At 30.1% G+C, this 27,433-nt stretch overlaps 1 protein-coding gene across 1 annotated transcript in view; it reads right to left on the bottom strand.

Annotated features, from left to right (window-relative positions):
• SEMA3A (semaphorin 3A) overlaps positions 1-27,433 on the bottom strand; it is a 227,865-nt gene that overhangs the window by 28,187 nt on the left and 172,245 nt on the right. Inside the window, exons 7-13 of the mRNA XM_049772800.1 lie at positions 18,110-18,252; positions 16,243-16,357; positions 16,081-16,150; positions 15,137-15,281; positions 12,407-12,626; positions 9,374-9,465; positions 2,691-2,732 (exon numbers count right to left, since the gene is read on the bottom strand). Of these exons, the coding sequence (XP_049628757.1) occupies positions 2,691-2,732; positions 9,374-9,465; positions 12,407-12,626; positions 15,137-15,281; positions 16,081-16,150; positions 16,243-16,357; positions 18,110-18,252 (827 nt within the window). The remainder of the gene's footprint in view (positions 1-2,690; positions 2,733-9,373; positions 9,466-12,406; positions 12,627-15,136; positions 15,282-16,080; positions 16,151-16,242; positions 16,358-18,109; positions 18,253-27,433) is intronic.

Raw genomic sequence — 27,433 nt, 5'->3', positions numbered from 1 at the left:
AATGTATCCAAGTTTTACTATGTTCACTTTTCTTACTAAATTGAAAGATTCTATAAAATTATAGCATATTAATAAACAATAAAATCTGTCAGAGAAAGCAGAAATTATGCTAAACATTTTATGAGAAAATTAATTTGTTAAACCTGTATGTAATAGCAATATAACATAATTTGGAATATTTAGCAAAATATAGACACAGGTTGAATGTTTTTAAAGTATTGCAAAATTTGTAGAAGACAAAAAATTAAAATTATAAAATATATAATATTAAAATTTTAATTAATTAAAATTGCACTGGTATAGCCAGAAGCATTGTTCAACATTGGTGAATAAGGACACAATCAACTATACACTATAAAACAATTTAAAAGCTACTGATCAAGTTGTCTATATCTTATTTTTAATAAGCAACTATATGGCCATTAATTTGTGAAAGCATGAGAAAAAATAGTATTTGTAAAATATAAGAATATGACATTTGAATAGAAAAGAGTTTTTATTATCTAAATAATAATACATAAAATATGCAATCTAGGGAGTAATTTTAGCAATATGCAGAAGAACAGAAAACTAAAAATTTATCAACTGAATTTATTGCATTCAAAACTTAAATTTTGATGAGATACTAAACTTAAAAACAAGACAAAAATTGAGTTGAATTTATAATCAGTCTGTAAAACTATTAATTATTTGCAAACTAATTATACCATCTACATGAAATATAAGGGAGACTCTGTAAGCACCATTGAGCATAATCCAGTCACTAGCAAGCAACCTGATGTGCTTTTTCTGCCCAATTTAACATCACTGCAGGCTTTCTCACTCTCCTCCTTAACAAGTTTCGGGTCATAAACAGGAGATGAGTCCATTTATCTAGAAAATTAGTCCCAACACTACTGTCTCTTTTTAAATGACTGCCTCACTTTTAAATTTCCCATGAACAGAAATGAAAGAGTCTTTCAAAATGAAGAATGAAGGCTAGGAACATTTTCTTCTGTCATGGAATTTTAAATTGAATAGTTTTGCTGGTCAGTGCAATGCATTGAATTTAATTTTGGAAGTAATTCTTAAGAAAAGTTTTTACTGTTATAAAAAAAGTATTTTACAAAATGAGATCTGGTGTAATTAAGATGGATAATAAAGCTTAGCACAGAATAAATACCTTGAAAATCATTACAGAAAAGAATATCTTAGTTTCATTTCTATTCTGGAAATCCCCGGATTTTCCTGCCAACATATGACAAATTTTAGATTACCGGAACAGGTGAATACATATTTTTGAGGTACAAGATAACATGATCATGCCAGTAATATCTGTGTTCTCAGTAACTGTAAATACTTTGGGGATTATCAATCTATTTTGACAGTTATGTGGAGAGGATATATACTAGTTCTACTGGCACTGTATTTTCATGCCTAATATAGGAGTAATTTATGGCCAGAAATAAAATACAACAGTTAGGAATAAATTATCAAATAATTTTCACATTTCGCTTTTTATTATAAGGAATAAGAGGCTTCTTCCTTTAATCTTGCTTTTTATTAGACCATTTAATAATTGATTTCAACTCAATATCCAAGCTGTTTTGTGTGTAGATATATTTTGCAAAGATTTTCAAACACTTTCTTAATGGGAAAGATAATTTGTTAGAAGTTAAAACAATATTTGAATACATATACCAGTTTAGAAGTATTTGTACTTAATTATTACCAAAAGCATGCAATTAATGTGAAGGGGAACTATTGATATGCTGTCCTTATGTAGTTTAATGACTGATTATTTGGCAAACAATTTTAGCTTTCCTTTTATATTAAGCCAAACTAAATATTTTCTCTAGGATAAAGTATTACTAAAAATGTAAATTTAGTGGTCAGTGTAATAGTACAGTGGGTAGGGAATTTGTGTTGTGTAAAGTTAACCTGGGTTGGATCCCTGGACATCTTATGGTTTACTAAGCCTATCAACAATTATCTCTGAGTACAGAACCAGCAGTAAGTCATGAGCACTGCTGGGTATTGTCCAAAACTTTAAAAAAGTGAATTTAGGGGCCAGAGCGTTGGCACAAGTGATAAGGCATCTGCCTTGTCTGCTCTAGCCTAGGACAGACAGCAGGGGTACGATGCCCTGGTGCCCCATATGGTCCTCAAGCCAGGAGCGATTTCTGAGCGCATAACCAGGAATTATGAGCATCACTGGGTGTGGCCCAAAATGAAAAGAAAAATAAAGTGAACTTAAATCAAGATTAGTAAACATATATAATATATGATTAATTTATAAAATATATTTGTATGGTCAAACATTAAATTAAAAATAATATTTAAATATCCACCAATGTTTAAAGGGAAAATGTAAGTGAATTTAATTATTTAGTGAATATTAGTAGTCTGTGAAAATTTACAATGACTGGAACTAAAATTTTATAAATATATATTTATATATTATTTATTTATATATGTGTATATATTTATACTTATTTAAATATATATTTATATTATATGGATATATAATATAAATATATTCTCTATATATGTACATAATATAGATTGTAGCAAAAAATTTACCTTTAGTTTTTGTTCTTCAATACATTAAAATAATGTTCTTTTCTTAATGGATCAAGATTATTATCATAATTATTTGAAACACAAAATTAATAATGATAGGATTTTATTCAAAGGCATACTTATAATACCTGCTTTGTGGAAAGTTCCATTGCTGAAATAGTAGTTGGTTCCTAAAAAAATAAATAAAGATATGAACTGTTTAGTAAGCAAAAAAGAAAGTCAAACATTGACTAATGTTGAACAAAACATGTTTTAAAATATAGTCATTAAATATATAAAAAGCAATATAATAGAGAAATAATAATTTGAAAGAAATTTCTGTGATTCTAGCACTTTTATCTGCTCTTAGAGAAGTCCTGACTTTGAAAGTGAAAGTGATATAGAACTGGTATTAAACATATAAGATGAAAAAGATGGGTAGAAGGAGCAAATCACATTCTGAATTACGCCCACATATACATACACCTTCCACTCTAACAAGTAGAGCTTCGACTATTAATCCACTGTTAAGTCCATTAAAGCACTAAAGTGGTTCCTGCCATTTATAATCCATTTGTAAGTTACTGATAAATGTGTATAAAGTGAATAATTGAATGTGTAGATGAATGGATAACTTTTTCAACCATTTTCTTGTTTTCTTCTTCTATCATCCAATTGTGTCCTAATTTTCCTTACATTTGTTTACAAGATGATAAAGGTAATCATAAGGCTTTAAAAAGTCTTTTGGTTCTTTTTCAAGTTTAAAGAAAAGTTATTCCCAGTTTTCTAAATATTGTATTCCTCTTTTTTTGATTCCTTCTGTCTCATCCATCAGTTTGTCCCAGGTATAAAATTACTTAACAAGGTAACTCAATATGCTCTTAAGCATAAGCTTCCAATGAGCTGTAATGACACATATTATTATTCCTGAACCTAATTTTTTAATGCCACTATTAACAACCTACTTATTCTTGACAGCCTCCTCTATTAGCTTTCATCATGCTGTGAAAATCTTTGCTGACTATTCTTATCCTTCTTTAACATGTTCTCATTCTTCAGCCTTTCCTTATATGATTATTTTCCTTACTGATTTCTTTCCTCTTGCCTTTAGATGATGCTACATTCTTTTCCAATTGAGCTCATCTATTCTTGTGGTTTTAATTACTACCTATGTGTTAGAGAAAAAAATGAATATTCTATTTCAACACTGAAAATTTGAGCAAAGGATTTACTTTACAAATTAGAACAACCTTCTTGAGGAACATAAAAGAACATGATTTATTAGAGTGTTCGTTAATTAAATGTTATGATTAAGAGTATGCCTATAGTTCACATTTTTATATCTCAGATCATGATATTTGATATATTTTATAAGAGCAATCATAAAGCCACAGTGAAAATAATTTTCTTCACTCAGATATCTATCCATATTTAAAATATAGTAACAGCAAGCCACAAAAAATGGGATATTCGTCAGAGAATTTTAGCTTCAAAAAACAAAGTTGACTATTGTACAATTTTGTAATCAGTGAACCCAAACAGAGAATTCAGAGTTAGAAAGCTTTTCCACAGTAACTTATTCCATTCCAACAGTCACAGAGGAGAAATAGTTATGTAACTATGTAAGCAACTAACTTCATGCAGAAATTTATGTAATAAATTTTACAGACAGTGTGCAAGGAAAATATTTCTTAGAGAATTACCTGTCACAATTTATAAGTTAACTATCATTAGGTTCTTAAAATTCCCAAGTGATGCTATAGAAAAGTGAAGCTAACCAATAGTCATATACTTCATCTTAACTGACAATAAAAAATGTTTTTATTGAACACAAATATTTAAATAAGGTGAACACAGTATACATCAAACTCCATTGCATCATTAGATGAGTATTCCAAAATTAATATCCTCAAATCTCTTAATTAAGTGAATATTATTTTTTCCAGGCAATTAATAATAGCTTGAAATAGAATGTGTTATATGCTGCCTGTGGTTGGATTTTAATAGAAAATATATTAAGATGACTTCCATTTAAATAAGCTATATTTTTTCCTGAGAAATATCTGGTGGTGAACATAACTTCCATTTAAAACAGATGTAGCTTCATAAGCATTTTTTGAAACTGGTTTCAATTGCATATTTAATTAGGGTTCAAATAAAACTGAAATAAAAACAGAATCTTTTCAAGATTTCTATGTCTCTAATTTACTATATGTTGTTTTAGATATTTTAATCTCATCCTTATTAAACTTTTGCACTTGCAGAGCTTTTTAACCTGCTGATCCCAGGAGAATCTAACACAGCTCCCTGGATGCTAGTCACGTGACCTTTCCTTTTGAATGAGTTAATAGACTCAGTTTTGGAAAGCATCAATTATGTTTTACATTTCAATGAAAATTAAAGTCTTACATTTGTTTGCTCAGCTGTTCATAGAATATTGCATAAATTGTGTAAATTGTGCTTAAAATGTAAGAGTTATCTATGTAACTGCCTTGTACTCCTTTGCAATAAATAGGACTATAAATAAAATACATTTTATTTAATGCACTGTAATTTGGTACAATACTTTACACTTCAAAAGTAAAACCAACTAACTATATCTCAACAAATATCATACATCAAAAAAATAAAATCAGCATATGTCTGGCTTTTTTATTTCTAAAATTACTTTTAACAAGATGTAGATGTGGTATCTTAAAAGCAAGTTCTTTACTACAACTAGTATGAGGCCATTTACAAGTAAGAATATTTTGTATGTGATATAATTTTATTATTACTGATAAAGTGGATGGTTTACTAGATTGCATATATTTTAAGAATATGATTTCCTTATTGAAAAACTTTAAAAAGTGTTAAGACTACAATCATTGTACTGAAATGGAAAAACCAAAACTCAAATTGCTGTAACCAAGTTGTTAAGCATCACATGTTAAAGATGACTGAATTTCAGACTTATTAGTAACACTTGAAATTTAAACAGCAATTTAACAACAATTCAAATATTTATTCACAATCTAAAGTCATATCTGGAATTAATGTCGGTGCCAAATTCATTGAGTTTGTGTTATTCATTAAAATTTTTACTTTTTGAGCAAGAGAAAACAATTTTGCTAGAAACAATTTTGCTAGAGCGCAAAACTGACATCCTGGTTGTGATCCTGGCACCAACATGGTTTCCTGAGATCCATTGGGAGCAATCCCTGATCACCAGGCCTAGATATATCCTATATGGTTTTTAATGATGACCACTTTTATTTTTATAATCTCATGCATGCTTTATTTTAACCAGAATAAATATATAATGGATATAAACTAAACCATGAATATTTAACATGACTAATAAAAAAGTGTTATTCTAAAACCATTCTTAGTATGGTAATTGGCATTATGCTAACTTTATTTCATGTTTATATATGATGTAAAGTTGCTCAATGCAGTGGAAGAATGAAGTAAATGTGGTTTCATAGAGATAACATTATGGTAAAATTAGCCAGTTTAGTGACATGAAATGTCTTTCATTTTATAACCTGAGATTATCATGTTGTCACGCCACCAAATCCATTTCTTGTCTATTTATTTTGCCATCCTACACTATGCTTTAAATTTTGATTTTATGTTAAATAGAATGACTTCCAAGATTCAACTAGAAGCATTGAAACTGTGACATTTCTCTGCTTGTTTCACTATGCATAGCAATTACTTTAATGTGTTGTGTGTTTTTTTTCTTTCACTGCAAAATTAAACAAAGTTTGACAGTGAAATATTCCAATTGCTGCACCACAATATATGTATGAACTTTGTCTGATAGAATAGAATGTTTAAAGTAAATATTTCTCTAAGCCCTGCCCAAATATGTTTTGTCTACTTAACTGCCAGAGAAGTAATAGTGACAATAATGCATAACAGAGAATATGGGAAAAACTGGAACATTTATCTATGCAAGGAAATGTGTTCCAGGTTGCAACCAAACTTTTTATATTCTAAAATTGTAATTGTAAATACAATCATTTCCATACAAGTCCATGCATTCTTATCTGCACTTAATTTTTAGAAATTAATAAGTAAAATTTCTCATGATATCTTAAAACATAATCATATGTGTAAGTTAACAAAATTATTAATCTGAAAAACCCTAATGATTTATGACAAATACTTAAATATTTTTGTTCACCAGATTGTTGATATCCATTTGCAGGTTGTTTCTTAAGTCATATAATAGGTCAGCTTAAATTAATATAGGTTTTATAATTTGGATAATTTATTTTTGAAATTTCAGGCTAAAATAATAAATTCTAAAAATAAATTAGAAATAGTGAATGATGAGAATCAGTCATCACTGTGACAAAATAAATAAAAGTAGTCCAAAACTAAATTCAAATAATCAGAATTATAATTTTAATACTCTAAAGACTTAAATGAGTACCTTTAGAAAAGTCTACTAAGAATATATTTTTTGCTAAAATAAACAATAGGAATATATTAATAATAAAGTTGATCATGTTACCTAGCATTTTCCTCTATACTTTATATATAATGTCTAATTCTTCTGATCCCCTAGTGAAGGAGCTATTTGAATTTACTGATAGGAAACCGTGGGGGTATCAAATTGTGTTTCAAGCAAAATTGTCATGTAGATATGACTGAAGAGACATACATATATAAAATTTCCACTAGAAAATTATTTAATTGTTCTTATTTAGTTATATGTCATGATTTACTATTGATCTTTTTTATTGGGGGGATGCCATAACCTGCTATTCTCAGAGTTTACTCCTGGCTCTGCTCTAAGGAATCAGACCTGGCAGGTTTGATCAAGGTATTGTATATTTTGTCTGCTATGCTATCAATCAGGCCCAACATTTGCCTATTTTAAGACTAATTATATTTTAATTGAATGAGTGTTAAATCTTGTCATATTATACTTCAAAATGTTTTCTTCAAATATTAAGGGAATAGTAAGAAGGAACTTAAATGAGAATATATACATCAGAAATATAAGGTAGGAGAAATCTTGCGGAGTCTTTTTTAAAAGTAATAATAGAAAATATACTTTAAGTAAAAAATTTAACCAAGGTTTTATTTTACAGATAAAATATCTGAGACACCAGAGACTAAAGATTATAATTTTTGAGACTAGATTAGGTTAGGAAATTTGCAATGAATGTTTACTGGAAGTTTGCTGGTAGTTTGCAATGAATGTTTACACTATTTACACTATTTTAGTCATCTTATCTAAAATTAACTGTTAAAATTTATATAAAAAAAGATATTTTTACTTTTTAGTCACAAATGTCTTCTAACTCCAGATTATTTTGCAAGTAATGTCTCTTTTGCATTTCATAATATTAAACAAATTGAAATTATTTCCTTTAAAGTTTTTTACTTTTCTGACAGATTTCATAAATTATTAAGATCACAGATTATTTCAATTCAAACACTTCCTTTAGTTAATCTTCCAAAAGGAACCATTGACATTTTGAAGTATATATTACTTTAATTTCCATCTTCTCTGCTATGCATATCCTGTTGCCTCTATCCCTACACTATATAAATTTTCTAGGAGTCTATGTTTCAGGGCAAATTACAAGTATCTGCAAATTTCCTAATCATTTATAATAAAAATCCATAACAATTTCCATTAATAATATAAAACCCACGAACTTCTCTTTTTCTTTCTAACAAATGGCCTGTTTAAGAAAATATGCTAAACCAGACAAAAAGAGATATCAGAAAAAATAGTTAATGATGAAATCCTTTGAACTTTGATAGCAGAACTGAGTTTACAAAGCAGTGTAGGATGAAAAGGAGAATAGGACTAGAGGAGAAATGAGGTCTATAGTGGAGGGTTTTAGGAATTTTTGTTTGATTGTTTGATTGTTTTGGGTTGTTTTATTGTACCACATCCAGCTATACTCAGGACTTACTCCTGTGCTCAAGGATACAAATGCTCTGAGTACAATTATGCTGATTGAGGTGAGGGATTATTTGGGATGTTGGTAATCAAACTCAAATTGGCAGCAATGCAAAACAAGGGGCTTATTTATTGTACACATAATCTATTAGGCAGTTTTGTAGTGTGATGAAGGTGCAGTAACTATACACCAAGACCATAAAAGTTAACAACACTTTAGCTGTGTTACCTAAACAACTATACACACACACACACACACACACACACACACACACACACACACACACATTTGGTTTTTGGGTCACACCTGGCGGTACTCAGGCGTTACTCCTGGCTCTGAGCTCAGACATCGCCCCTGGTAGGCTCAGGGGAACCATATAAAATGTCAGGAATCAAACCACTGTCCATCCTGGGTTGGCCACATTCAAGGCAAACGACCTACCACTGTGCTATCACTCCGGCCTCAGCAACGATAATTTTTTAAAAAATAAATGTGATAAAAACTATTCATGAACAACTTGACAATAGGTTTCAATTCTTTATTCAATATATTTCCTTTAATATCACCATAAAGGTTATTTTCAACTTAGTTACAACATAAAGTGTGAAAGAAGACATGGAGAATGGGGACATTATAGGGTTTACTCATGAAAACAAATTATAGAAGTAAAGTAAAATGTAAATCATACTTTTATAATTAAGAAAACAAAATATGAGCCAAGAATATATTTCTTAATATTTTTATGTTTAACTAGCATTGAAAGTTCCGGGCTTTATTTTGACTAGTGTCTGGATTTCTAATTGACAGGCTAATTAGAAGGGTATGCTAGACTACTTGTCCATACCAAGTTCAGTGTACAGCTGTCCTGGGGGAAGACACAAAAGTGAACTTGTTGACACTTGAAATTAAGCAGCACTCACCCGAAAAACTGTCATTTCTTCTAGCAGAACTTCTTCCAAATCATGCCATGTCTCCTTTGGAATTGAAACTACTTTAAGAACAGTTCCAATATCTTTGAAAGAAAATGTAGAAAGAGATCACAATTTAGATTGGTCTAAGCTAGTTAGGGTTAATAATTGAAATCAACATTTGATCATAAAGAATTTTGATCTTTGCTTACCTGTTTCAGTTATTATATCATATAATTGGTAAACTACATGCATTAGGAAGTAAACAATGAATTTTGCCACAAAATTAAAAAAAATTAGAAATGCAAAAAACTTTATATTCATTGTATCCTGAGGCAACATAATTAAGATTTTATAATTTCTTAAAATTAATTATATTATTTTTTAGATCTCAACTTTCAGTAGTCTCAGTTAAAAAATACAAAATGTGAAGTAGTATCTGTTTGACATGACAGGTTTTTCTACTTTTATTATGAAATCAGGGACAACTCTGAAGACTAAACATCAAACCAAAATGCAAGGAATGTTGTCAAGCAAAGAATTTTGAACATCAGAGCCTAGTAGCTCATCATTCTGTCATTGGAAAGCCTTTAGTACTTGGAAGGGCTTAAAGACAGATCAATGACGATTAAGTGATGAATGATAATAACCTGACTTCTCAAAATAATGAACTTGAAATACTTACTGCAGAGACTTTTTTTCTTAATTTTGGATGAATTGTGTAATTAAAATATTAAACAAATATAAAAATAGAATAAGTTAATTTAGGTGCATTATGTCACTAAAAACTGTTAAATTGAATACTCTGTATAAAGATTCAAGCCCTGTTTACCTCATTTTTATTGTTTTAATAATAACAGCTACCACAAATACATCCTGTTGGTTTATAAGATATTAACTTAAATGATTAATTTAAGTGATATTAATCACTTACAGGGATCACATATTCCTTGTTGAATGAAGCAGGTCTGATTATATGTTTAAAAATTCACTCTTTTACATTCCTGTTCTAATATGTTGATCAATTATTTTAAGTTCCTTCTGGTTGGTTTTAATTGAGTTTAGCAAACAAGTCATTTGAGAAAAAAGTGTTGCTAATAAAGTATAAATTACATCTGAAAAAACCTCAACTTCTTCCACTAATAGTTACCATTTCTAGGGATTCAATATGATGTGCTATGTGAGATAAACAAATGGCTGCTTCTTTTTTAAAAGAAAACTTTTAAGTGATCGTTTCATGTCTATGGAACTTAGACTACTCAAAGTATAAAGGATTAAAGGTAAATTATGATCAATCTACTCGTAGTCTCTGATCTGGTTCCAATCTCTAAACATAACTTTATCTATGTTCCAGATCAAGTTTTACAGAGTAGTATTTCAAACAATTTCACACAAATTGAATCAGATTACTCAACTAGGATCAATATGCATTGATGTGCAACTTAGTTAAAAAGGTAAAATTACTGTAATCAATTTATATGGCTGACAGTTGACCTGTAGTTTGTGCTGACCGATAGTCATCCACACTGTCAGACTTTCAAAATACACATGAACTTGTCTCCTTTAAAAACTGTTCTGTATAATTGGGTTTCTGTGGCCAAATAGCTAGAAGTAAGTTTCTGTTATCTTGACAATGACTGAGGGGATTCTCAACATGCTTATGCCAGAGGAGAAAAGAAAGGTAAGTGTCATTATTGAACAAGCTTAGTTACTCAGAAAGACCTACTTTTGATCAGACAGAAAATAATGAAGTTTTTTATTGCCATGAAATCTATCATTTTATACTTTCAAAATATTATTTTATAACTAAGTTTATGCTTGTTATGTTGACAGTTAAAGATCCTTACTGGAGTATTTTTGGAAGAAATATTCTTACTCATATAAGTAAACTGGAACATATTACTTAGAATCTCACCCTTTTAAAAATATCTGATAACATATGTATTTCACAATTTTGTTATGAAATATTCCTTCTAGCACTTACTGCAAAGTTACCATATGCCTGTACCTAATGTAATGATTCCCTCTATTTTTCAACTAGGGATAATAGATGTTGTAATGAAGTTTCAGTAGAACCTTGACACTGTTCCCCATTGATTATTTCAGTTAACTATGTTAATGAGATTGGAATTAATAAACTTGGATATGACCCCCAAAAAGCAAGTGCTAGATTTGCACTTTCTTTTTTTTTTTTTTTTTTTTTTTTTTGGTTTTTTGGGCCACACCCGTTTGACGCTCAGGGGTTTCTCCTGGCTATGTGCTCAGAAATCGCCCCTGGCTTGGGGGGACCATATGGGACGCCGGGGGATCGAACCACGGTCCTTCCTTGGCTAGCGCTTGCAAGGCAGACACCTTACCTCCAGCGCCACCTACCCGGCCCCTAGATTTGCACTTTCAAAATAATAATGTAATTAAAGAAAGTAGGAATAAAATGAGAAATATGATGGAATTCATCCTAAAATGATACAAGTAGAGTTTTTTTAAAATATAATAATGGCTATAATTAAAAAAAAAACTTATAGGTATGCACAGAATTTAATCTAAACTAAAACTGATAACTTTTTAGGTAAATTTTCTTGTTTTATAATGGCTATTTTTCTCCAGTTATGGCAAAAACACTGAACACATTTGTTGTCAGAAATATATATTGCAAATTTGTACCTTACAGTAGTATTAAAAATACAATAATTTAATTTTACATTAATTTACTATGGATCATTAATTAAGGTTTTAGATATGCATTGAACAATTCATCTTTAGAAGCCACTGATCAGGTATTATAATTTAAAAATGTACTTTGATTATTTACCTAGTTATTAATTTTCCTGCTTACTTCTATGAACTTTATTAAAAGAAAATATATTTTAAACTAATATGAAAAGTTTTTTAAATGCATTTATTTGTGAAGATTAAATTTTTATGTTTTTTATGTTATTTACTAGAGTATATACCTTGTGATTGAGTATAAAACTGCTTTGAGTCTTAGTATCTTAATTAAGCATATTACTCTGAAATAAAATTTAGACTTAAAGTTAAAATATTTACCTGTTCCAATAAACATGACATCATATTGGCCATCTTCTGCATCCACTCGATCTACAACAATTTGTGTAAACTGATAATTTACATCTGTTTTGATCATTATTGGACGGTTATTAATAGGATATACTGGATTGTACATGGCAGGGTGACTTCTTGCAAATGTTATAACATCATCAGGAAGATCCTTTGTAGAATCAAATCCACCAAATGTTTTACTAGGACACTGTTAGGGTAAAGAAAATATCTTTTGATTAAAATTTAACTTATTTGATTATAAATTATATAACTACTCAATGGTCTGAAAACACTAAATATTTTCAGTAAAGTAACTGATACAAAGGAATGTCAATAGGGGCCAGAGCGGTGCCGCTAGAGGTAAGGTGTCTTCCTTGAAAGCGCTAGCCTAGGAACAACCGTGATTTGAACCCAGGGTGTTCTATATGGTCCCCCCAAGCCAGGAGTGCTTTCTGAGCACATAGCCAGGAGTAACGCCTGAGCGTCAAGGGTTTGGCCCAAAAACAAAAACAAAAAAGAAATGTTAATAATACCTCAAATGATTAAATGTATATGTAGCAAAATATTCTGAAAAAAAATCAGTGTCATACTTAGATTTAATTATGCCACTTCCTCTAATCAGAAAATATAAATGCATCTGTGAATTCAGTGTCCAGAAGGAGTCTGAAGGACTTACTTTATTAAAGGTAATGTCACATATTTTGTTTACATATGCGATAAATTTAAAACTAATAGGACTTGTTACAATTGAAGGCAAAGTTCTGAAAATTTATCTTTTCACAAAAAATGACAAATCATATAAACCAGATTAAATGTTGAGCAGAAAAATTCAGAATGTACTGTAGTTCAGTGATATAGTATTATATATGGATGGATGCAAAGAGGCCAGACAAAGCAACAAAATGAAAATAAATTAATTTAGATTTTACATTTCTCATTTCATTATACTTAATGATATGATCAAGCATGCAAAATAGGACAAATACATATATATATATATATATATATATATATATATATATATATATATAGTCTTTGGCTTTTTGTGTTGTATGTCACGAATTTCTTTTATTTATATAAGACCTTAGAACCTAAAATGTAATGGTTCATTACATGTAAAAAGAATGGTTCATAGAAGAGGCTTAGAAGAAAAATCAATTGTCATTGTCATTATTTGATATAGATCATTAATAATTCTTAATGAATAATATAAAATGACATATGTATGGGTGAGAAACATGTATTGGATGTATAATAGATATGTACATATATTCATATAATACACTACTATTATAGTTTTATAATTTAAAAATTAAATTAAATATATTAATTTAATAATTTAAGAATTCATTTAAGGCAAATTGTAAAATTACTTCAATTTGATAAATATCACATTATACAGAATTATAAAAGAAACAACAAGACCTATTTTATGGCATTAAATTAAACTTTTTGCATTACTAGTTATATTACAGTTAAAGTTCAAAAACATATAAATGTACAATTAAATATTTAAGCAAGGGATAGTAATTTTAATGTTTTATCTCAAATTTATATATCTATTTTGACATACTGTCCTTTAAAATTTCAACAAACAAAGAAAATGACATTCTTCTACATTGGAAATTATTTCACATGTTTTTCCACTAGTGTTGATTGGATGATACTATCACTTGTTGCTGTCTTTGCAACTAAACTCACACAAGTGAATGTTTCCATAAACTTTAGTATATATCTGCCTGATAAACCTTATCTAATTCTTAAGATAATACTTTCTGTTATTTGGTTCTAACTTGATATATATTAATGAATTAATGTAATGTGTTACTACTCTCTATAATTAATAATTGAGAATGTCATTTACCGAACCAAACTGTCTGGACTAAATTTCACTTTTTGTCTCAAAGTACTCACCTGTGACATGGAAATAATCATTGGGTTATTGCATGTTATATATATATTGTTATAATATGCATATAAATTTTAGAAAGATATATGCTAAATAATGACATCTCCATATAATTTATATTTAAAAATATATTCAAAATGTAAATTCTTTGTTATAATCCCCAAAGTGGTACTATATAAAATATTGAAGGAACTCTACCAAATTTGTTTAAATCCTCACAAATTGGTTTAAGAAAATAGTGAATGGGGCCAGAGAGAGATAAAAGGGGAAAGTCTCTTTTCTTGCATGCAGCTGATCTTGGTTTGTCCATGGTACCACATATTGTCCCTTGAGCACCACAACAGTGATGCATGAGCATAAAATCAATAGGATACACAGAATTCTGGCCTTCTAAAGTTAAAGTTAAATAAAGACAAGATGGTCAAACAATAGTACTTGTTAAAATATCTAGATCCTAAATTCTCTGTTTTTTTGTTTTTTTTTGCATATGCTCTACTGACTTGAAGTGTATATCTCATATTTAGGGAAGGTAATATATATTTTAATGCTGTTCCTTAAAAACATGTTTTAAAAATGTATTTCTATGATATTTCTAAGTATATCGAAGGTAATATATATTTTAATGCTGTTCCTTAAAAACATGTTTTACAAATGTATTTCTATGATATTTCTAAGTATATCACAATGCTTTAATTGATAATCATAATTTTTTAAATGAAAGATGTATTGCATACTTGTTTGTGGTTGCTTTAATTATACTTTCAGCAGAAATTAATTAATTTCAAATTTTAAATATCGAAGCCACTTACAGTTCCAGGACGTGGATAGGGAACTCTTCCTTGATAGGGTACCCATTGATAATTGGGACCATCTCTGTGAGCATATGGACCAAGAAACACCCTTCTCACATCACTCATGCTATACATACACACAGCTGAACCCTTAAAGATGTTACTAGAAAAGAAAAATAGAATAAAAGTAGGCTTTCACCTTTATATAATTAAAGACAATTGTTTATACTGAGTTTCTAAATTTTAGGTGCCAGTTATCAAAACTTGATCATAAATTCTTAGCAATCCAAAATAATATTTAGTATTTTCTATTTATATGAGTATTATTGTGTGCTTGTTAATTATATGAGTATCAAAATGTGGCTTTTCGTTTGTTTTATTTAGTATAGCAGTTTCCAGTAATGGGAAACATTGTCCTGAATGTTAAGGAAAATAACTGCTGTATCATTGACAGAAAGAGCCATGGTGTGATGGAAAAATGGGGTAAGGTGCAGAATGCAAGAAGAACAGAAAGAAGGTGAAAGGAGAAAGGGAGTGTAGGGAACAAACAAGAGGACAAGGGAGGAAGGCAGATAAAGAAAAAGAAAAAGTTCAGGGAAGGGTCAAATATACTTTAGTCCTTTAATTTATATTGGTAAAATTCTAATTAAGCCATACTTCTGTTTTTATAATGTATTTCATTTCATTCCAATGTTTAAGTCAAAACTATACATAAAACAGTATTCAAAGTCTTTTACTATGTCTATAGAAATCATACTTTTTCCCCTAAAGTTTCTTTTAAAATGTTCTACTCATATCATAATTTATTTCAGTCAATAAATATAAAAACAATCTTAAACGTATGTCAAAATACAAGCTCAAAGATTAAATCCAGAGCATCATTTGACAATACATTGTTACAAATGATGCATATTTGGAATACATTTAAAGAGATGATTTTCAAATGATATTAAAATTTTTACCTGGAAGTTGTAAACACTCCATAAACAACAGGATTTTTAGGATCTTTAGAATTCATTAGAAAAACATCTTCTGTTGGAAACAAAATTGAAAAAAAATTTTATTTTTGTTGGTTCTAGTAAATTCTGAAAAATATTCTCATGTTAGCACCATTAGCTACTTACGCAACTCATCAAAATGAGTGTCAATGCCATTTGGTCCTGGTACTGAGCAAATCAGACGAGCTTTGAGGAAAGTTGTCCATTTATTCACCAAACTTCTATGTCCCCCAAAGTCATTCTGAAAAGTGAGAACATTGATCTTAAAAACACATGCAAATGATAATTTCAAATTGTTCTCCCCTTTTTGTTTCATTTTGAACACACTTGGCAACCATATGTGTCTAAAGTTATAAAGGTATTTTCATAAATTTAGATGGATAAAAATGGATTTTTTTATTTTCTACGAACATTTTACGTGATTAGTTTGAAGTAACTACAACTACTTAATATATTATTGCTCAAGTAAAAAACTCATTTTAATCAAAGATTTATAAAAATATTTCTTAACGTTTAAATATCATTTAACTTTCTTCATTCTGGCCACAATGCAATATAGCTCTCATATTAGTTTTACTTTATGGCTGTCTACAGGAATTCATAGTCAGTGCTTTGTACATAGCAGAAAATCAATAAACACCTATTGAAAACAAACACATTCATTATAATTTGTAAAAAAATTCTCAAATTAAAAACATACTAGCATATATATACTTTGTATATTCAAATTTTAAACCATTTTTCCAAATAGCATATTGAATATATATTTGCATAAATATAAAGTTTTACAAAAGAAAATTTTGAAAAACTATCTTTTACTGAAAATAAAACTAAATTTTACAAATCTAGAAATAAATTATATTATTATGGTTTGTATTTACTGGTTACATACAATTTTTAAAAATAAATAGAAACATTTTTTATGGAACAAAATATTTCTCTAAAACACACAACATTGATTTATCCTTTATATAATTTTAATACTATAAAATTTTCTTAATATTGTTAGTAGCAATTTTAAATATTGTCGTTATTTTGTGGAGAAACATACTTATATATTCATTTATTATTTATTTATAAGTGTGCTAAATTTTTCAATTATTCTGTATTAAATGAACTAGAAATTAAACAATGTTAATCTGATTTAACAATAAGTTCAGTTTAGAGTAGTAAAGTAATATAAAAAGAAATTATAAGCAAAGCAAAAAGAATTCAGTGATATTTGAAAAATTTACACTACTTTGTTAAAAAAAATTATTTTCTAGACATTGGAAATTGTTGTTTGTCTTTATTAATGTAATATAATTTGATTTAACATTATTTATGCTGAATTATACAACATATATAAAATGATATTATATAATTATAAATTCATACAAATAACTTAATCTGTATTTATTAAAAATTGAAGTTTTATAATATAATACCATATTAGATCTAATTTAGGCAGTAAATATAACATCAAAAATATATCTAAGTGGTTCAAAATTAAGCTTTTTGATGTTTCCAAAATTCATATACATTTAGGCTTTTATTAGACATTTATGAAAACAGGTCTTAATGCTTTATTTATATTAATATTTCCATAATTTTAGGTATAAATATGTCAAGTTTATAGCCTGTAGGAACTATGTTACATTTAAAAATACAAAGAACAGGGTTGTGTACTTATTGTTTTAAAAAAAAAGAATACAAAGAACATAATACTCAAAGTAAATTCACTTATTTATTAGAAATTTAGATTATGAACCTATAATCTAAATTTTAATTTATATCTAACAACCTGTACTTGTAATTTATACAGCAAAGCTAGTCATAACCTGAAATAACTACTCAACTAATTCGACTAATTTTTACTATTTAAATATTTGTTGTGATCAATTGTTTAGGCTTTTATATTTTTACTGAATTTATATATTTGAACAAGAAAAAATAAATATATAATTGTAACTCAGTAACTATATTTTCCTAAACACATTTTACATTACCTCACCTTGCATATCTGTCCTATTCGAGCATGCGTGGCTTTTCCATTGTGTTCTCCATCTATAGCATTTTCACGGAAGAAGAAATATACTTTGTCATCTTCAGGATTGTCACTCTCTGGGATAAGGTGTGCACTTATAAACCTTGGATCTGAGAATCAAATTACAGTATATATATGGATTGCAAGTTGAATAAATAATTCCATTCCTACAGTAATGTTTCACATTCTCTTAATCATAATTAATTTATATAAAACATATACTTCCTTGTTAACTGTTTTGTACATATAAAATTTTATATCTTAAATATCAAGCTCACAAAATACTTAAATATTTCTTTTATAATAAGGATAATTATAAAAATATAGTCTGACTACATATTGACTACATACATTTTACATATTGTAAAATGTAATACATACTACATTTTGTGTGAATTTACTGATGTGTACTACATGCAAGATATATTACACTTGTGCTATTGTATATTCAATATCTTGCAAAATATGATAATATCAGATATTACTTATATTAGCATATTACAATTTTTTACTTCCAGTATAAGAGTGTAAATCAAACTAACATCTTTTTCTACTCTACCTACTAGAATATGTGCAGAGAGATGGATTCTATGTAAAAGCTTAGAGACACTCCTCTGTTGTTTCTGTCTTAAGAAACAAAGATGAAATTTTTCTAGATTTCCAAGTTAAAATCATAGAAACTTGAACTGTAAATATGTTTTTATTTATAGGAGTTATTAAAAATACCTGTTAAATAGGTTTTTGTTTGTTTGTTTGTTTTTTGGGTCACACCCGGCGGTGCTCAGGGGTTACTCCTGGCTGTCTGCTCAGAAATAACTCCTGGCAGGCATGGGGGACCATATGGGACACCGGGATTCGAACCAACCACCTTTGGTCCTGGATCGGCTGCTTGCAAGGCAAATGCCACTGTGCTATCTCTCTGGGCCCAAATATAGGTATTTTTATGTGACAATTTATACTTGATCTTAAATGCTTTTTTTCCAAAGTCCTATTTTAAAACTGAGTATGCTTTTTGCATGTTCAAATGTTGCATTTTATAAATAACAAAATTGTGTGTCTTTTATGTTGGTGACTCCCCACATTTTACCAGAATATTAATTTTCTTCAATGCTGAGGTATAATGATAGATAGTAACACTAATAATGATATTTTAGTCATGCATTACTCTATCAAACCTACCATTTTCATGTCAATATTCATTACTACTGTCCTTGGGTCTCTGTCATCATCACCACCCCCCAGTTATCTGTACACTCCTTGTCACTTAGCTGATTTAATTCTGTAGGTAAAATATTAGGGTAGATTACATTGGTCACTATCTATTCATTCAGAATGTTTTCATTCATTATTATAAGCAATAAGTAGATTTAGAGTCCAATTTGTAATAAGGTGGTGCTTACTATCTGCACAGGAATATTGAATTAAATGTATAAATTATTAAGTTGTGTAAAAAAGCACAAATGAGAGTTGGCAAAGAATAGAGTGAGATAGCATCTGCCAATAAAACTGAATTTACTTATAGGGAATGGATTGGTGATGGGGTATTTAGATGGGTATAAAAGATAAATATTTTATCAAGGTACCTTGAGACTGTGATGAAAAGATCTTGGAAATTTGGTATAGACATGTCAAGTAGCAATATAAACTTAAATATAAATTTTAGTACTATTACCATGTAACTGCATTAAAAATAAAATATAAGTTGAACTAACTGATTTCTCCCTGTGTGACAGAAACAAAACAGACATCTTGGGTCTTTTCTGCTTTCCTGTGGCCTGAGAATTTGATCCTCTTCTGCAATCTTCCCTGAGGGCTTGCCTTCTTCAGAGGATAGTCATCCCACCCACAAAGGGTGGAGCCAGAGAAGACGCATGCGTCATCTAGTCAATGAATACCACCATAACATATAGAAAAATCCACAATACAAGCATGACAATGGGGGAAACAATGCAGGCCAATACCAGGCATAGAGAATTAAGATGGCAACTCTGATGGCCCCAAAATGGCCAACCACATAGTTCGACTCTCAGTTATGGAGTTTAGAGAAGAAATATAGAGAATGTTCATACAACTCAAAGAAACATAGATTGAGTTGAACAGAACACTAGTAAGGATCAAGAGAATATGAAAATAAAAATCAGAAAACTCCAAACTGAAATAACATGTCTGAAAAACTCAGTAGATGAATTGTAAACCTCAATAGAAAGCCTCTCCAACAGGGTAACAGTAGCTGAGGATAGAATCAATGAGCTGGAAGATGAGATGCATAGCAAATCCTGACAATAGAAGAGATTGTAAAAAAGCCTTAAAGCAAATGATCAGACAATGGAAAAATTACTCATAGAATGTGAACAGATTAAAATAGAATTCTTTGATAAGATCAACATAAACAATATGAGAATCAATTAAGTCCCCAAAACACAGAAGAATCAACAGTCCAGGACATCATGACAGAGAAATTACCAGAGCTAAAGACTACATACAACCAAATTCTGCATGCCCAAAAAGTACCAGCTAAAAGAGACCCAAGAAAAAGCACCCCAAGACACATCTTAGTCAAAAAGACAAATCACACAGATATAGAATACTGAAAACAGCTAGATCAAATAGGGAAAATACATTCAAAGTAGCATCCAGTAGCATCCTTAAGATTTAGAACAGACCTGTCACAAGTAATTCTCATGACCAGAAGGCAGTGGTGGGATTAGTGAAAAACTCAATGAAATAAATGCTTTGCCTAACGCACTGATGGCTAAAATGGCTAACCGTTTTGAGCCCAAGTGCCCAAACTGCCACACAAAACTAAAGAATTTCCTCAAAAGTGCGAGCATGTCAATTAAACCTTAATAACAAGATTTTAGTTTCTAAAAACTATGCAGCATGATCCGCATATCTTAATTGTGGTCCTAATCGCATGCCAACTGCCAGACCTTCGTGTGCCAATGCTGGCAAGCATGCCTTAGGTTCACCATCGCGGTTCTAGAGTACTGCACCCAACAAGACTCACTTTCAGATTTGAAGGAGTATTCATAGCTTCACAGATAAACAATAATTCAAAACTTTTGCAGACTCAAAGCCAGCCTTAAAAGAAAAATGGAAAGGTTTACTTTAAGACAAGACTGGCCAACACTCCAAACTTCTATACAAAGATGGCACTAAATCCCATGACGATTATCTCTCTCAATGTCAATAGACTAAATGCATCAGTTAAGAGACACAGAGTGGCTAAATGGATCAAAAAACTGAATCCATCCTTCTGCTATCTACAAGAAACACACCAGAATAACCAGAACAAACATACTCTAAATCAAAGGCTGGAGGAAAACAAACAACAACAAAACAAAGAAACAACAGCTTTAAAAAAGTTGGAGTGGCCATACTAATATCAGGTGACACAAACTTTAGACTCAGAAAAGTTGTAAGGGACAAAGATGGACATTTTGTACTAATCAAGGGATATGTGCAACAGGAAGAAATCACACTCCTAAACAGATACACACCCAATGAGGAACCAGCAAAATACTTAATATAATTGTTGACAAATCTGAAAGAAGATATCAATAGCGACACAATAATTGTGGGAGACCTCAGCACTGCCCTGTCACCCCTGATAGGTCAACCAAACCAAAACCAACAAAAATTTACTAGCTCTAAAAAGGTAAATGGAAGAAAGTGAACTAGTATATATATATATATATATAGCACTCCATCCCCAGAAAACTGGATACACACTCTTCACCAATGTACATGGACATCCATATGCTGGCCCATAAAACATATCTCCATATAATCAAGAAGATAGAAATCATCGTACCAACTACCTTTGCTGAAGGTACTAAAATTAGATGTGAACTACAAAGGGACACAGAAGAAAAACTTTAAAACCTGAAAATTAAACAGCCTGTTACTGAACAACCAGTGGGTCCAAGATGAAATCAAAGGGAAATCAAAATCTTCTTGGAAACAAATGACAATAAAGACACAAATTATCAGAGTTTATAGGCCACAGAAAAAGCTGTAATGAAAGGAAAATTTTAGCTTTGCAAGCACACACCAGGAAGGAAGAAGGGGTCTACATGAATAGCTTAATGACACAGCTTATATAATTAGAAAAATATCAACATATGGAACCAAAAATAGGTAGGCAGAAGGAAATAACAAAGCTTAGAGCAGAAATCAATAAATTGGAAATCCAAAACAAAACAATCTGAAAGAACAACAAAAGCAAAATAAACAAGATAAAATAAACAAGATTTATAGACCATTGGCAAAACTCACAAAGAAAGAAACTTGATAAACCGGATGAGAACTGAAAAGGGGTGTTCATTACAGATATTGCAGAAATTCAAAGGGCAATCAGAAACTACTTTGAGAAATTCTATGCTGCGAAACATGAGACCTAGAAGAAATGGATAAAATCTTGGACTCTTAAACCTTCTATGGTTGAATAAGGATAAGGTAGCATATCTAAGCAGCTCTATCACTTTAATTGATTTAAATTTTAATTGAGAAAATTAAAATGATGATCAAAAATATTCCCCAAAACAAAAGCCCAGATGGGTTCACTAATAAATTCTTTCAAAACTTTCTAAAGAAATTTCTACCAATCCTTTTTATAAAATTGAAGAAACAGGAATACTTCCAAATAGTTTCTATGAAGCCAACATCACCTTGATACCAAAATCAGACAGAGATGCTGCCAAAAAATAAAATTACAGACCTATATCCCTGATGAATACAAATGTAAAGATACTCAACAAAATCCTGGCAAATAGAATTCACTGCAGCATCAAGTAGGTCATTCACCACGACCAAATAGGTTTCATCCCAGGAATGCAAGGATGATTTAACATCTGTAAATCACTCAACATAATATACCACATCAACAAAAAGGAAAGCAAAAATCATATGATAATATCAATACATGCAGAGAAAGCATTCTATAAGGTCCAACACCCCTTCTTGATAAAAACCCTCATCAAGATGGGAATGAAAGGAACTTTTCTCAATATAATCAAAGCCATCTACCACAGCCAATGGCAAATATTATTACCAGTGGACAGAAACTAAAATCCTTTCCCCTAAAATTTGGTAGAAGAAAAGGACGCCCTTTCTCACCAGTCCTATTCAACATAAAACTATAAGTATTTGCCACAGTGTTAGGCAAAAAAAGATATCAAAGGCATCAAGATAGGTAAGGAAGAAGTCAAGCTTTCACTCTTTGCAGATGATATGATACTATACTTAGAAAACCCTAAGGATTCTGCCAAAAAGCTTCTAGAAACAATAGATTCATATAGCAGAGTGCCAGGCTACAAAATTAACATGCAAAAGTCAATGACCTTATTATACACCAATAATGATAGAGAAGAAATGGACATTAAAAATCCCATTTACACTAGTGACTAGTTCCCCACAGACTCAGATTTCTTGGGGTCAGCTTAACTAAGAGGTGAAACACTCCTGAAATTCATTTGAAACAATAAACATTCGAAACAATAAACATGAATAGCTAAAGAAATCCTTGGAAAAATGAATATGGGAGCCATGTCTTTCCCATATTTAAACTGTATTATAAAGCAATAGTTATCAAAAAAGCTTGGTACTGGAGTAAAGACAGACCCTCTCATTAATAAAGTGGACTTGAGTATACAGAGAATGTTCCCCAGACATACAATCAATTAATCTCTGATAAGTGGGTAAGAAATTCAAAATGGAGCAAGGATAACCTCTTCAACAAGTGGTGATGGCACAACTGGTTAGCCACTTGCATAAAAATGAAATCAAATCCCCATCTAACACAGTGCACAAAGATCAATCCAAATGGATTAAAGACCTTGCTATCAAGCTGGAAACCATAAGATATATAGAACAACATGTGGGTAAAACACTTTATGACATTGAGTCTAAAGTCATCTTCAAGGAGAAAACAGCACTCTCCAAACAAGTGGAAGCAGAGATAAACAGATGGGAATACATTAAGCTGAAAAGCTTTTGCACCTCAAAGGAAATAGTGCCTAAGACACAATAGTCACCCGCAGAATGGGAGAAACTATTTACCCAGTACCCATCAGACAAGGGGCTAATATTGAAATATACAAGGTACTGATAGAACTTAATAGGAAAACAACATATAGCCCCATCAAAAATGAGGAGAAGAAATGAACAGATACTTCCTCAAAGAAGAAATACAAATGTCCTAAAGACACATGAAAAAATGATCTACATCACTAATCATCAGGGAGATCAAATTAAAACTACAATGAGGTACTATCTCATACCACAGAAACTGGCACACATCACAAAGAACAAGAACAAGCAGTGCTGGCGGGAATATAGAGAGAAAGGAACTCTTATCCACTGCCGTCTACTACAACCTTTATGGAAACGATATGGAGATTCCTCCTAAACCTAAAAATTGAGCTCCCATACAATCCAGCTATACCACTCCGAAGGATAAACCCTAGGAACACAAAAAATACAATACAAAACCCCCTTTCTCGCACCTATATTTATTGCAGCACTATTTCCAATAGTCAGACTCTGTAAACAACCAAGTTACCCTTCAACAGATGAATAGCTAAAGAAACTGGTATATTTACACAATGAAATATTATGCAGCCGTCAGGAGAGTTGAAGTCATGAAATTTTCCTATACATGGATGTACATGGAATCTATTATGCTAAGTGAAATAAGTCAGAAGGAGAGAGCTAGACATAGAATAGTATAACTCATCCATGGGTTTTAAGAAAAATAAAAGAACATTTTTTAATAATTTTCAGACAATAGAGATGAGGGCTGGAAAGTCCAGCTCACGATGTGAAGCTCACCACAAAAGAGTGGTGAGTGCAGTTAGAGACACTGACAACTATCATAACAATGTGAATGAATGAGGGAAGTAGAAAGCCTATCTCAAATACAGGTAGAGGAGTGGAGAGGAGGGATATTTGGGGCATTGGTTATGAAAATGTTTAACTGGTGATGGTACAACGTTTATATGATTGAAACTCAACTGCAATCATGTTTGTAATCAACATGTTTAAATAAATATTTTAGAATATAATATATGTATTAGAATCATTAATCTTGCCTTTGTTTAAAGAAACAAAATGTTTTTTTTCAGGGAGAAATAGTAAAATATTTTTTTTCAGAAATGAGTACACTATTAAGTCCTAAATAATAAGATGGCATGCCCAAAATAGAAAAATCATAGAAATAACAGAATATGCTGTATACAGGGGCAGCCAAAATAGAAGCTTTTAATATAAGACAGAAATGAAATGACTTTTGTTCAAAAGTTTATATATTAATGATTATTAAGTATACCAATAAAATATTTTAACATTATAAATGAATACCAATATTCAATTTATATTTTAGATGATCAGCTGGAGTGATATAAAGAAAAAATAATATAGTCAGGTAAGAATGGAGACAGAAGGAACAGTATAGATGGAAGCTGCCTAAGAAATACAAGGGGGAAATAATTTTGTCCTGGAACTCTATGATACAGAAGATATTCAGAAATCATTCAAAATTTAAATGTGTTAACTATATACATTCATAAAATGTTGAATATAAAGAATATTGGAAAAGTTAAACTACATTTGAGATTAGGAGTATTTGATGAAGGATAGATATTGGCAATTGGAAGTAAAAAATTCAGGTTAGTGTATCTTTAGAGTTAATAATTGTGAACTATAATGGCAAATGAATGCTAAAACTCGAAAATAAAATTTGGATTGAAATATATAAATCATTTGAAAGTGAAGGCTAGGGGTTAACTACATAGAGAATAGAGATAAGGAAATTTAAAACTATGGAGCTAAAAGAAAACAAAACAAAACAATGAAAAACAGGAAGAAATCTACCATGTGGGTAAAAAATAGTCTTGAATTTTAATCTTTCTCATTATACTTGTGTATATCACTATGAATTTTTGCATCAATTAAAATCATAGAAATAAAGGGGCCAGAGCAGTGGCACAGTGATAGGGCTTTTGCTTTCCATGCAGTTATCCCAGGACAGACCGTGGTTGGATTCCCCAGCATCCCATAAGGTTGGCCAAGCAGAGAGATTTCTGAGCCCATAACCCTGAGCATCACTGTGTGGCCCAAAAACGAAAAAAAAAAATCAAACTTAAAGGAATAGCCTTATCTCCTACCCCACATACTGCTATCTTTTCAATTATTTAGTATTTAGCTTTTGGCAACAATGGTCAGTTATACTATTCTACTTATAATCAAAAAGAATCATTAAAATAATGATATTTACCTTATTTGGTTGTTATTAGCCAATGCACAATAAAATATTTATATTCTTCTAGAAACTTTTATGCTTTATCTGGCATGTGACTTTTGAAACTCTGAATCTGAGTTGGAAATTATTTAATTTGTATTATCTGTTTTTGACTTCCTCTTTTATAGCTTTCTTTTCTTTTACCTAAATTCCTAAAAATTAAAATTCCTAAATTACTTTTTGAGTATATTTATGCCTTTGCCATAACCATTAATTCATTAATTACCAAAAATATCTTTAATATAAAAATATTCTTAGGTGTATATCAAAACATATTATCAAATTTATTACTACTACCACTACTTTTAGATCCTCTTCCTGCTTTATTGTAAGCAAAATAACTTATCTTTTAGATTTTAATCATATGTTTTGTTCTATTTAACTTACTATTTACATTTTTCTTTCTAAGCCATGCATACATGCTACAAAAAAGAAGTAGGAAGGTATTTATATCACATATTTTCCAGAACAGATTTTTGATGTCATATGATATGCCAAAATTGTGCCAATTAAGATGAAACAAGTGGAAAGAACAATGAGTCTGTTGTGACTTCAATCCAATAATGAAACAAAAACTTAAAAGTTATAATACATTTGTCATTACATTTACTTAAGATGAACCCTATTTTAGCTCAATGTTTTCTAACAAAAGGAAAAAAATGGGTGCATCATATTTTACATTGATTGGTGTTTTTAAATAAAATGATAAACAGGATAATCAGTGTCATGAATCAACTGATCATGAGTTAATTTTCCAGCAGAACTTAGTATAGTTTCTTGTCTTTAATCCCATAGTTGAACTTCTCCCTCAAGAAAACTTAATATTTAATCTCTTCAAGGAAAGATTTCACAGAACATACAATTTCTTTCTATCTCCTTTAATAACATTTGATTCTTTTAAAATTATTTTATTTTCACATTTTCAGGCATTTGTTTTCTATTTTTTGTTTTCTATTTCATTCTTAAAGAAGTTACCTCAAGCTTTTATAAAT

The sequence above is a fragment of the Suncus etruscus genome, chromosome 1, assembly GCF_024139225.1.
Source record: "Suncus etruscus isolate mSunEtr1 chromosome 1, mSunEtr1.pri.cur, whole genome shotgun sequence".
Lineage (NCBI taxonomy): Eukaryota > Metazoa > Chordata > Mammalia > Eulipotyphla > Soricidae > Suncus > Suncus etruscus.
This window is presented reverse-complemented; position numbering and strand designations above follow the sequence as displayed.